Below are 12,683 nucleotides of genomic sequence, written 5' to 3' on the forward strand. Positions count from 1 at the left end.
TCGCTAAGGAAATGAGAATTGTAATATTTAGAGTCCTTAACCCTCTGACTGCACAATTTGTGGACCGAAATCGCTTTCAAATTTTTTTTCATATTTTTAATATATATATAATGGAGAATTGAAAAAGGCACTTTTTCTTTCTAGAAAATATTTTTTATATAGATTTTTATCATGAGAAACTAAGTGGCCAGAAAAACCAATTTCAGATCTTATCAAAAAAAAAATTTTTTTTAATAAATTTCAGTCGAATTACAGTTAATTTTTATCTATTGCATAATATAAAAAAGTAAAATGTATAAAATTTAATAAAATATAAAGCACTGAGGGAAAAATACCTTAGAAATGCAGTTTAATATGATAGAGTTCAAAACAGGGTTCAAGGCAAAGTCCAACTTCACAGTTTTTGCACCAGATTCAATAAATCTAATTAATAATCAATCTAATTATTAATTCAATAATTTAATTAAATAATCAAGATAATCGCTGAACGTTTTCTAGCAGCAATTTCTGTAAGAAAAATGCAGCAGAAAGTGAAGTTTGAGCGCTAATACCACGTGCCTTAAAATGCTGCAGTTTAATGGACAACTAAGATATCTGTTGGCCAAAACGTAAACTAAACGCCTAATACTCTATATGATTTATTTCAATGCTTAAACGGGGAAAAAACGGGATGCGCTCCTCAATAAAGGAAGAAAAACATATGCCCGCGGAAATCGCCGGATAAGCAAATTTTGCTACCTTTGAGTTTTCCGTGGAAATCGCGGGATGATCAACCAGAGGGTTAAATATAAATAATTAAAATTAAAAAAAGTAACTGTTCGACTGTAATCTGAAGAACCATTAAAATTACGATTGAAATTTCGGAGAGTTTAAAATTAGTAAAAAAAATAAAATAATATTAAATCATAAAAATTAAAAAGAAAATACAATTTGTTTTTGGTATGCAAATTTAAATTTAACAATTGACACAGTCGAGGAACGGCAAACTTTTTAGAACTGACAGGGACACCGAGCAGCACTATTAAGGGACGACAAGATTTTTCATATTTTAGGGATACGCCGGGCAACAGAGATTGCACGAGGCGGCAAAATGCCTAGCATCTGCGTTACCCATAGCAGACTGGTTAAAACCAACTTCACACTTAGGGTTTATTTACCCGTAAAGAATAAATTGTCCTAAAAAATTTCATTTTTTAGTTTTCCTGCCAATGTCATTATTTACAAACAATGAAAACAGGAATAACTTCCTCCATAATAAAAGATGGCGAGTTCAGTTTTTTAATTCCGTCAGCAATCAGCAAGATTTGATTAAATACTGTTGTCAAATATTGGCTAACTTTGCATATTCCGTTCAAGCAGTGGCAAGTGCCACTTGTATAAAAGTTTATAACTCCAGCTGTGGCACTGCATTTGAACATGGAAATAGAGGACATTGAGGCTGACATTGTATCATTCCAATACATGATCACTAGCCTTGATGAAAAGATTAGTGAAAACAAGAAAGCTTTCGGAAACTGATTTAGTTATGCGCGCGAATTTAGAAACACGCATTCTGAAGAAACAAAAATACATTGAACTGTTCACTGATGAAAGTAATTCGGCCACGATAAACGTATCCGAGAGCACGTCTTCTGGGAAACATGTATTTGTCCCCGCACATAGAATAAAAGCTAAAGGTAAAGCTAAAGCTAAAGCTAAAAATAAAAGCTAAATGCTAATCATGACGCTTCTCATTCTGAAATTCCCCTTTCCATTTTCTCATTCTGAAATTCTCATTTCGAAATTTGTATATTAGAAAACTCGAATGAAGCTGAAAGTGAAAATGATTGTGGTCTTCTCAAAAAGACGGCGAAAATCAATATCTCTCAAAATGATGAGACCAGGGTTTGAATTTTCGCCCTATCAGCCTACTACCCGCGCTAGGTAAAATTTTTGAAAGAATCATTCTCGGCCGTATGAACCCTTATATGCACCTTCTACCTGATTTCCATTACGGGTTTAGGAAGGATCTTTCAACAACCAAGCAAATTCTTCGACTTATAGAATTCGCAGGGTCTGCCCTGAACCATAAATGTTGCACTGCCATCCTCATGCTGGACGTGAAGAAAGCCTTTGACCGCGTCTGCCATGAGGGACTTATCTACAAATTGATTCAATTAGAGTTTCCGAGGGAACTCATTCTGCTATTGAAATCTTACCTTACTTAATAGACTGCTTACTGTGAACTGTGGTGAGAGCTACTCCACATATACTAGGATTAAGGCCGGTGTCCCACAAGGCTTCTATTTGGGACCGATGCTCTATCTGTTCTACACAGTGGACTTTCCTAAGGCAAATCTTAGTAACAACATGATTCTGGCATGCTATGCAGATGATACTGCAGTAGCTGTCAGATCAATCCACCCAACAGAGCCATTAGCATTCTTCAAGACTTTACTTTCAAATTGAAAACTGGTGTGCTAATTGGAGGATCTCCATTAATGCTGCGAAATCTCAACTCCTACCTATAGGGCGCAGAAGACTCCATAATACTTCAGTGCAACCTCTGTATCTTTTGGACAACGTGTGCCAAGAGTTAATAATGCGAATTATCTGGGGGCTATACTCAATCAGAGGCTCACCTGGCATACTCACATTAGACATTTTGCTGGTAAAGCCTTAGCGGCTGCTAATATGCTATATGTCCTGTTAGGTAAAAACTCTGGACTTAGCCTTATAAGGAACCGTCATATTTACATTGCAACTCTGCATCACTCTGCGTCCCATCATGAGTAGCCGCCCACAAAGCATATCGTTTGAAATCTGTAAAGGCAAAACACTCGATATCCTGGTGGTCACCAGAGCTTAACACAGAGAGGAGCAGAGTTCGAGCACTTCGCAGAAAAGCACAATCCACGGTAGATCCATATCTACGGCAACTCAAAATGATAACATACAATAAAGCCAGAGCTTTATATAAAAGAAAAATTAAAGAGGCCAAGTTAATCTCATGGAGAACTTACTGTAGTAATGTCACTAAAGCCTTTGGACCTACTCAAAAGATAACATGTAACAAGGTGCTTCGTCCTACGACCCTTTCGCCTATGGTGAATAGCACTGCCTCATCCAACATCGAAGTAATCAGTGAGATCATAAATGCAGTTTTTCCTGATGATGATGAAGAGGATTTCTTAGAGGAGCAAGAGGAAGCGAGAAAAACCTACAGTATGAAATTTCGCCAAGTTACCAGAAGAGACGAACTCCCTCCTACACAAATGGAAGTGGATAACATCATACGTACTCTGGCACCCAAAAAAACTCCAGGTCCGGATGGAATTGATAATATCATCATTAGAGAGATACACCGGGAATTCCCAAAACTATTCCTTGCGGTCATTTCAGCTTGCTGGAAACATCAGTACTTTCCTAAAAATATGAAGTTGGCAGAAGTGGCGTTATTCCTAAAATCAGGCAAAACTCCGGCAGAACCTACATCTTACAGGCCAGTCTGTCTACTGCCAGCGCTCGGTAAGGTATTGGAAAGAGTAATTCTTTACAGATTGGACTTCTTCCTGCAAAGGAACAACGCCCTGCATCCCAACCAGTATGGATTCCGAATGGGCAACTCAACTGAACATGCCATAAAAGACTTAATGGCCACTATCAAACAGAACAAGGATAACAATTTGCACTCACTGGCAATAGCCATTGACATCAAGGGAGCCTTTGACTCCCTTTGGTGGCCAGACGTAATAAATTTGCTGCACAACATGGCGTGCCCAACAGCCATTATTACCATCCTTCGCTCGTACCTTCAAGATCGAAGTGTACAAGTAACATCAGACAGCGGCATTTATGTCAAAAATGTCTTTAGAGGATGCCCACAGGGGTCATGCCTTGGACCAACACTGTGGAATATAGTAGCAAACTCGGCATTTCGTCAGTTTGAGAGCGTAGAATACGCTCGAATCATAGCCTATGCGGACGATTTTATGCTAGTTGTGGCAGGAAGGAGTAACCTCGAAAATGAGATCTCAATACTGTCTTGATCTGTTCTCCCAATGGGCCAGAGCTCATAAGCTTCAGATTTCGGCAGAGAAAACTAAAGCTTTGCTCATAGGACGCAGCAGGCAGCTAAGACGCAACCCAAGCATTAAACTCCATGTGATACCTGTAAAATGTTTCCCCCAATTGAAATATCTTGGGCTATTACTCGACAACAGACTTCTTTGGATGCCACATGTCAGGAATCTTAAGACTCGAATTAGCATCCTAAGCAACAACATGAGACGCATGACTTCACATAAATGGGGTATCTCATCTAAGCTACTAAAAATTTGGCATAGAACCATTACAGAAAGAGTAATAACTTATGGAGCAGCAATCTGGGGTGGCGAACTTACCTCTCATATGAAAAGATCCCTGCTCTCTATTCAGAGACAGCAGCTACTTCAAGTATGCAGGGCCTACCGTACCACGTCAACACTAGCCCTACAACAACTAGTAGGAATTCCTCCCCTAGATTTGATAGTAGAAAGGGAGGCAGCTATCGTAAGGGTTACCAGGCTGGGTTAAACTTCAACACTCTGGGGTCATAGTTATCACCATTCGGACTACGAGGAGCAAAACAACTGTAATAACTTTCATCCAGCAGCTTTTAATCTCTCTGACGGTATCAGTATAAACGACCAACCAATTCAGAGGTACAGTAATAACCTTTTCACAGATGGTTCCAAAACTGAGAACGGCACGGGCAGCGCCTTCTGTAGACTAGAAAATGGAGTTGTAACATTCGAGTGGAAAAGGAAATTAGGCTCGAACAACTCGGTATACCAAGCAGAGCTTCTAGCTATCAGTGCTGCAATTAGATATGCGAACACATGTCAACAGGAGAAATTCTCCATACTCAGTGATTCGGCATCAAGTCTGGCGGCTATCGCAAGTCAAAACAGCCGGAGTCCATTGGTATACAGAATTCAGAAACAGCTTCTGACAATGCCTATTTCGCAAAGACCCACTTTAAAATGGGTTCCCGCTCACACAGGGATTCAAGGCAATGAAGCCGCTGACCTACTGGCCAAGCAGGCAGCCAACTGCACGGATATATTAGAAAGACCAACTAAACTTCCTTAGTCTCATATTAAGCGAACAACTTTGACAAGTCTGCTACAAAATTGGGAAAGTAGATGGACAGAGGCAGAGGTAGGACGAAGGACATTTCGCTTACTGCCAAAAGTTAACATTGAAATAAAGACCCACTGTGCTAGCCTAACACAGTTCTTCACAGGTCATGGACCATTCCCAGTATACCTGAACAGATTCAGACTTAGGGATACTCCTTTCTGCGAATGCGGAGAGGAAGGCGACACGGACCATTATTACTTCCATTGTGTACATACAAGAACCTGACACTTGAAGAAACCAGCGGACTGTGCCTGGACAATGTGGACGACTAACACACTCAAAAACAGAATAGCCCTTGATAAAATAGAGAAAATCTCAGGACACTGCCTAAGCAGAAACAACCGGGGATAATATTATAATGTTTCAAAAGTTCAGAACTTAAAGCAGATAACCAGAATAACGCTTAGTGCCTTGCAGTTAACAATATGTAAAAACTGTTATTAGTTTATAATATTCAACCTTGTTACTCTGGATTCTTCCCCGCCGTGATGGTATATAATTCCGTTTGGTTCATGTCCGTGGTCGGAAGCCATCATAGCGGTGCACTCACTCACTCACTCCCATCATGTGTCTTGGGCCACCGCTTCTCCTGCTAACATCAAGAAGCTGCAGATAGTGCAGAACAAAATCTTGAGAATTATCACAGGGCCCACTTTTATATGAGAAATGTTCTGCTTCACAATGATCTCAAGCTAGAGCCAATGGACGTCTATTTGCATAGACTCAATGATAATTTTTTCAAAAAGGACTCCTCACTGACGCAGGAAACTTTAGTGCCACACTGAATTACTGCATAGATCCGAAGGACTTTACCATCCGTCCATTTACTGCGCACAGATTGCGCGAACATAATTTCATGACCTGAGCTATTTCATCTCTCATGCATAATTGGCAAGCGTTCTTGAATTCATGAGCTTGCATTTGTTTATTTGTAGTATATATTGTATGTAACATATTCCTGTATATACTTTTCATGTATCTGTTCATACGTTGCTGAGTTTTCTGACCGTTCTAGTATTTCACATTACACATTTTCATCTTGACTGCCTCCCTCACTAATTTACCTACTCCCATATGTCAGGTCTATTTGTGACTCCTTCAGGGACCATGGTCCCCTTTCCCCTTCTTTTTCTCCGTCATTGCATCCTCCCATTGGAGGAATTCATATGATTGCTTCCATGCGAAGTGCCCTCAGGGCTTTACATCAGCAGAGCTTTCGACAGCAAAGCTTTCTTGGCTAGTAAAGCATAAGCATTCAGCATTAAAGCATTAAAGCATTGTGGCATTGCAGATCAGATCAGACCAGAGTAGAGTAGAAATTTATGGAAAGCAAGTAGTCTGAGAGTAGCGCCAGAGAGACCAAGTATTGCCTAGAAGCCGGCGTTTATTCCAGACTGGACAAATGTTAACTTCGTGTGTCAAAGGAAGTTAGAGATCGCACTATGAGATGGCCATCTGCCATTAGGACATTTATTTTGATTGTTAATGTCCGGACGTTGTGATAAGTGTTTTTCAAGTCCAAGCTAATTTCAGGAATAAAATCTTATTTTTAGTATAAGCTCCTGCGCTAACTACATATCTACAGTTCGAAGTCGTATAATCAAGAACTTTTGAGAACTAAATGCACAGGATAAGTAAAATTCAAGTACAAGTATTAACAAATGTTGAAAAAAATTGACAATTAGGAGCATGTAATATCAAATTAGAATAAACTTATCAAATAAACTTATATCAAATCTTAGTTATAAATATTCAACAAGTTTCTGAATGGAGAGATGTTATCAAATATTTCAGCAGGTATCGACATTTAGATGCATTCTGTCTCAAAAAAAAGTGCATTAGTGCAGAGCTGTAGCTACATATTTCTTCACCTGAAGCAAAGAGGTAAATTCATGCCCCTATATTTGTCAGGAAAGTTTGAAAAAGCAATAATGTGCTAATTTCTTCTAAGTTTAAAACCGCGTATCGCTCTTTGTTTCAATAATTATAAGCAATGAGACAAAAAAATATCCAAGAAAATTAAACAACATTTGGATTATGTGTACAGTGTAGCGTATCCTTTCATTTCTGCAGTAAATGAATGGCTGAAACAATTTCGCATAGGTTGCGAATTCATAGATGATTTTTGTGAGGACTGGCTCTGACCATTAGTAGCACTGACTTCAGAAAATATTACGCGTGTCTAGAAATATGTATTAAGTGATAGGAAATTAAATATCGATGAGACAGCAACATGATCGGATCTATCCCTAATCCTAAACGGTGCATTGCGTTGGTTGTGTATAACTTTTGAGAATCTTCTTCTTGTGTAACTTTAATACGATACTGTTCTTTTGGTATATTCTCTACCAAAGCATCCATCCAAAAGAAAATAACCTCGCACATTTTATTTTGATCGATTGTTTAAAGAAGTAGTCTTTAAAACTAGCTTAACGTTTACAAGTCGAATGAATTTTTATTATAAGAAACTCTATAACCCATTGTTCTCATCATATTATTACAACATAAGCACTATTTTAAAGTTATTAAGATTTAATCTACTTCTTCGGTTCACTCTATGGACCCGCTTCATCGGTTAACTCTATGGACTTCACTATGTTCAATTTCGCGAATATTAAGGTGCTTCTAATCATTTTTATTCGCACCAATAAACAAGTTTGCAATCTATTTTATGCTCTAATTTATTCTGATTTTTTTTCTCAGCTTTAAATCAACTATTTTATAGCGTTCACTCTTTTCTTTATCATTCGGTTTCATATTTTCCAGAAAGTATGTTTTTTAAAATTCTTTTAACAAGAAATGCATTTTTTAAAGTATATTCTTTTCACCAAGACCACAAAAACAAACCTCAGCTTGTCATAAATATTCCATAAAAAATTCAAAATTACTGATCTCTTTCCTTTATTTCGTTGATACTCACTAAACAATTTTAATTGTTCCAGTAGAAATAACAGAACTACTCAAAAAGATAGAGAAATCATGCATTTCCATATATATATATACATTCCGGTCTTTTCAGAAAATGAGACTAACTATTGTGCCTCTTCAGTTAAAAATCTGTCCAGCAACATGTCTAACTGCTCCGGAAATAACCGTAAATGAAACCAACTCTACAGTTTCGTGCACATTAAATATGGATACAAGAAAACAAAAACTCAAACTATGTGTCTTGTTCATTTGCCTATTACCTAAAAAATGAAGAAAAATATTGAAAATATGATAATTTAATTTTTAAACATACTTATTTAGCCTCTCGATGTTATTCCAATAAGCTTTTACCTGTTAAGTCTGTTGCAAACTGTAGTCAGTTGCGTTGCCATCCAAGCTCAGTTATGGGACTTTGCTACAGCAAACTAAGAACATAGCCTTATAGTCCAAATTAAAAGAGAGATAGTATAGAGTTATTGTTGTTAGCAGGATGATACTTTCTAGGCAAGTTAAGACTAGGTACCCTAATACGTTAGTGTAAACAAGCGCAAATTAATTTCTATGCATTTATTCCAACAATGAATTTTAATATTAGAAAGTAATATATAATACCATAAAATATCAACAGTTTTTAGATAATATTAACGTTATTAATTATCTTGATTGAGCTGTACTGTTTTATAACATAAAATTCTTTGGTACTTTCTGATGTTCCAAAATTGAAAGTTAATGTTTGTGACTTCTTTCTTAAAGGAATTTCTAAATTTTCGTAGCTAATTTGGCGCCCCTTGTAGTTATTCACCTGAGACAAGTGCCTCACCCTTCTCCCGGCTCTGCATTACTACATCGTAATACGCAGCAAAATTTCTTGGTGAGGCTTTTTGAGACGCATAAAATTCGTATTGAAATTCGTAACTTTAAATCTCTTGCGACATTTTTTACGTAGCCTGAGAAATACTGCAATAAACGGAAGACAACGTTTGTCACCCGAGACACTTTTAATTTGGAAAAATTGCGCGTGATTCAACGTTTCACTGCAATTCGAAAAGTTTATACAGTAATATTATGCAGCTTTCACAGAAATGCACATAAAGGAATAGGATTCTTTTTTAACAGTGAACGTTTTATTGCCAGAAACCACTTCTCAAATGATTCGATAGCACGAATAGTGATCAATGATCTATTACGCACGTTTTTAGACTTAGTGAATACTAAACTTAAATCATTTACTGTTTATTAATGAAGATAAATGTTTTTCCAAGATGAGCCATGTCATCATTACTGAATAAAGCATTTTTAGTTAGACTGCATATTCCTAATTCAGAATGTGCACGAACGCCTTCTCCTCACCTATTGTTCGATGCTGATGGGGGATGGTCAGATCTCTTGTTCGTCATTGATCTATGATGAAGAGGTCTAAGCATATTGGCAGTCTAAGCATGTGCAAGGAACAGAAGGCACTTCTGCCCCCATCCCCCCAAAAAAACTTGCAATTGTGCATGAGGTCGAATTCGAGACGTTCATAATCAGGAATTTCTGCAAATAAAGAGGGACGGGAGACCCTCGGATACGTCTCCCGAGTTGCTTTCCATCAAAATTTGTGGCGGAACTGAACAAAGTCATATTGTTCCCTGTATGGTGCTCAAGGCTTTTGCCAAAGACAGGCACAATCTCGCTCTCCTTAAAACGATGAATTCCATGGGCTTGTTCTGATGTTACTGTCAGAAAGTCAGATAAATCACAACAACAGGAAAGCAGTGTGCACGGAATTTTGATACAAATTAGTTATTTTTTACTGAACTGTGAGGCGATTAGTCAAATGATCCTCAAGATGTATCCTCATAAAACACAACACAAAAATGAACTGAAACCAGATAAATCGCAACAACAACAACAGAAAAGCAGTGTGCATGGAATTTTAATACAAATTAGGGATTTCTTACTGGACTGCGAGGCGATTAGTCAAATGATCCTCAAGAGATATTCTCATAAAACACAACACAAAAATGAACTACAACCAGTTAAATCACAACAACAACAACAACAGAAAAGCAGTGTGCATGGAATTTTAATACAAATTAGGGATTTCTTACTGGACTGCGAGGCGATTAGTCAAAAGATCCTCAAGAGATATTCTCATAAAACACAACACAAAAATGAACTACAACCAGTTAAATCACAACAACAACAACAGAAAAGCAGTGTGCACGGAATTTTAATACAAATTAGGGATTTCTTACCGGACTGTGAGGCGATTAGTCAAATAATCCTCAAAAGGTATCCTCATAAAACACAACACAATAATGAACTGAAACCAGTTAATATCAAGGGTGTCATTTATTTGAAAATTAGGCTTTTCACCAGCTGCAAAACAGTGAACTACCTATCAAATGTTCTGTGGAGTGAAGAGGCGAATGTTTCGTTTCAATGGAGTGTAAATGCACCTAGAACATGCATACGATTGAATGAGCCCTTTTACGTCAGTCGAAGGTGACAACGTGGTTCGGGTTTTTTTTCCGTTTTGATCTTTTAGGTCTTCTTTCCTTTGATGAATTTGACATTGGTATACTTCGACCTGTTCCGGTCTCAGACGAGCACTAATAGCACTTTTAAGAAACAGCATCATTCCCTCAACGTAAGAGATGAAATCCTGGTGCGGTTTAACATTTACGCAAATTTAACAACTCCGCACACACACGCCTATTAAGGACCTACTTCGATCGACATTTGGAGACTACCATATCCTTAGTCGATCTTTCACATGCGAATGCCCATCAATAGCTCCAGACATTACATCTCGTAATTTTAAATAATGAGGCTAATTGAAGTCACAGGTAGTACAGCGACATCAATGGCCATGTTAAAAGCAAATATTCTCAATCGTATGACAGCAATTAAAGCTTAAATCTTCTGCAATATTATGAAGAGTGCCATATCTCGTCTAACGGCATTTCTGATGAATAACGGCTGCCACACTCTGTATTTGCAATCCTAGCTGAGTTGCGAATTGTCTTCTGACAATTTACAAACTTCTGAATTGAAAAATCCTCTGTCGTTGGCAAACGTAACTATTTTCACATAAAAAACTTCGCCAATAAAAGAAATCTTTTTACGCATTTCTGTGAAAATTGGCATTGTACTTTTCTCTCGACCTTCTAAATTACTGAATTTTTATCTTTATGTTACGTATAAATCACTTGATATATATTTATCGTAGTTGTTAATTCTTGGATTGAAAAACGCAGAAAATTAAAAAAAAAAAAAAAAAAGGTTAGTTAATTTTTTTCTTTCCGCGAATCGCTGTATTATTGAGACAGAGTTTCTCAATCAGTGGGCTGCATTGAACCCTAAATGGCCCGCAGATCACAGGTGATTTTCGAATCTTGTTCTTTAGACTTCAATAAAATATATATATATTTACATATTACAATCGTCTGTCACATTTTCAAAACGTATAAGGTTTTTCTCCTGCCTTCTTAGCATGCCTTCGTGGTGTAGTGGTCAGCACGCTCGGCGCGTATTCGACAGATGCGTGGTTCGAGTCCCAGAGATGGCATTGCTCATTTTTCATCTACTTGCTCCAAAATAACCAAACGTCTCTACAGTGGCGCCCGAACTAAAAGCGGGTGAATAATGTTTCTTCACCACCAGGATTTGGCAACTGGGTCCCCTAAACACCAGTCGCTCTTTAAAAGGGGAAGTATATAAGGTATTTGTCCCGCCTTCGTGGTGTAGTGCTCAGTACGCTCGATGCGTATTCGAGAGGTCCGTGGTTCAAGTCCGAGCGAGGGAATTGCTCATTTTTCATCTCTCCTGCTTTCAAAAAATACCTAATGACTCTACAGATTGACATTTTACGAATTTTACTACTGGTGCCTTACATACGGACTATTTACAAACATAAGTTTTCCTCTTAATACCAATTAAATTCCATTAATTAACTTAATACCAATTAAAAGTAAACGAATTTTAGTTAATTCTATTTTAAAAACAAAAGCATAATTGTAGTAACATATACTAAAGAAACTTCCAAACTGAAGAAGAATAAAGCGGTTACCAAAATACTTTAATTTTTAAAAATGTCCTTACCTGAAAAAAGTTTGAAAGACGCTGAGTTCAATTGTAAAAAATTTTAAAATTCGCCAAAAAGTTGATCCATCGTAAAAAATAGTCTTGAATTATATAAATTTTCAGGTTAAATGACTTGAAAAATATTTTACGTTTTTATTTTTATAAAAGTATAAGTTTGAGCAAAGAATTTTTAATGCTTACTGTGACAGCAGTATGATGACGCGTTTGCTGTTCATTAGCTCTGCTATCTGTTGCCCAAGTTCAAAAACCCCAGCAACTGAATCTTTCTGACGAAGATATAGTGAGTAAATCGATTTCAATGCTGAAATATAAGGAATTAATAAAAGTAACTTTTTTAAAATTATACGAATAAATTAACTTTTCAAATTACAAAGAGTTAACCTCTTTTTATTATCGGTGATATACAGCAAACTGTTGTCCAGAGCAGACTTGTGGAACGCACTTTCGCTTATATGCGCGATCTTAATAGCTTCCATTCATTTGTCCAATGCTAAAATTTC

At 37.2% G+C, this 12,683-nt stretch overlaps 1 protein-coding gene and 1 long non-coding RNA gene across 3 annotated transcripts in view; one reads left to right on the forward strand and one right to left on the reverse strand.

Moving 5' to 3' along the window:
* The window catches only part of LOC146994229 (uncharacterized), a 118,985-nt gene that overhangs the window by 101,360 nt on the left and 4,942 nt on the right, over positions 1-12,683 (forward strand). The gene's annotated exons all lie outside the window — the stretch shown is intronic.
* LOC118200228 (protein toll-like) overlaps positions 1-12,683 on the reverse strand; it is a 33,823-nt gene that overhangs the window by 1,220 nt on the left and 19,920 nt on the right. Inside the window, exon 4 of the mRNA XM_035372166.2 lies at positions 12,364-12,484. Within this exon, the coding sequence (XP_035228057.2) occupies positions 12,364-12,484 (121 nt within the window). The remainder of the gene's footprint in view (positions 1-12,363; positions 12,485-12,683) is intronic.

Source organism: Stegodyphus dumicola, chromosome 11, assembly GCF_044657685.1.
Source record: "Stegodyphus dumicola isolate Sdum_Otavi_A_Nest chromosome 11, ASM4465768v1".
Taxonomy (NCBI): Eukaryota; Metazoa; Arthropoda; class Arachnida; order Araneae; family Eresidae; genus Stegodyphus; species Stegodyphus dumicola.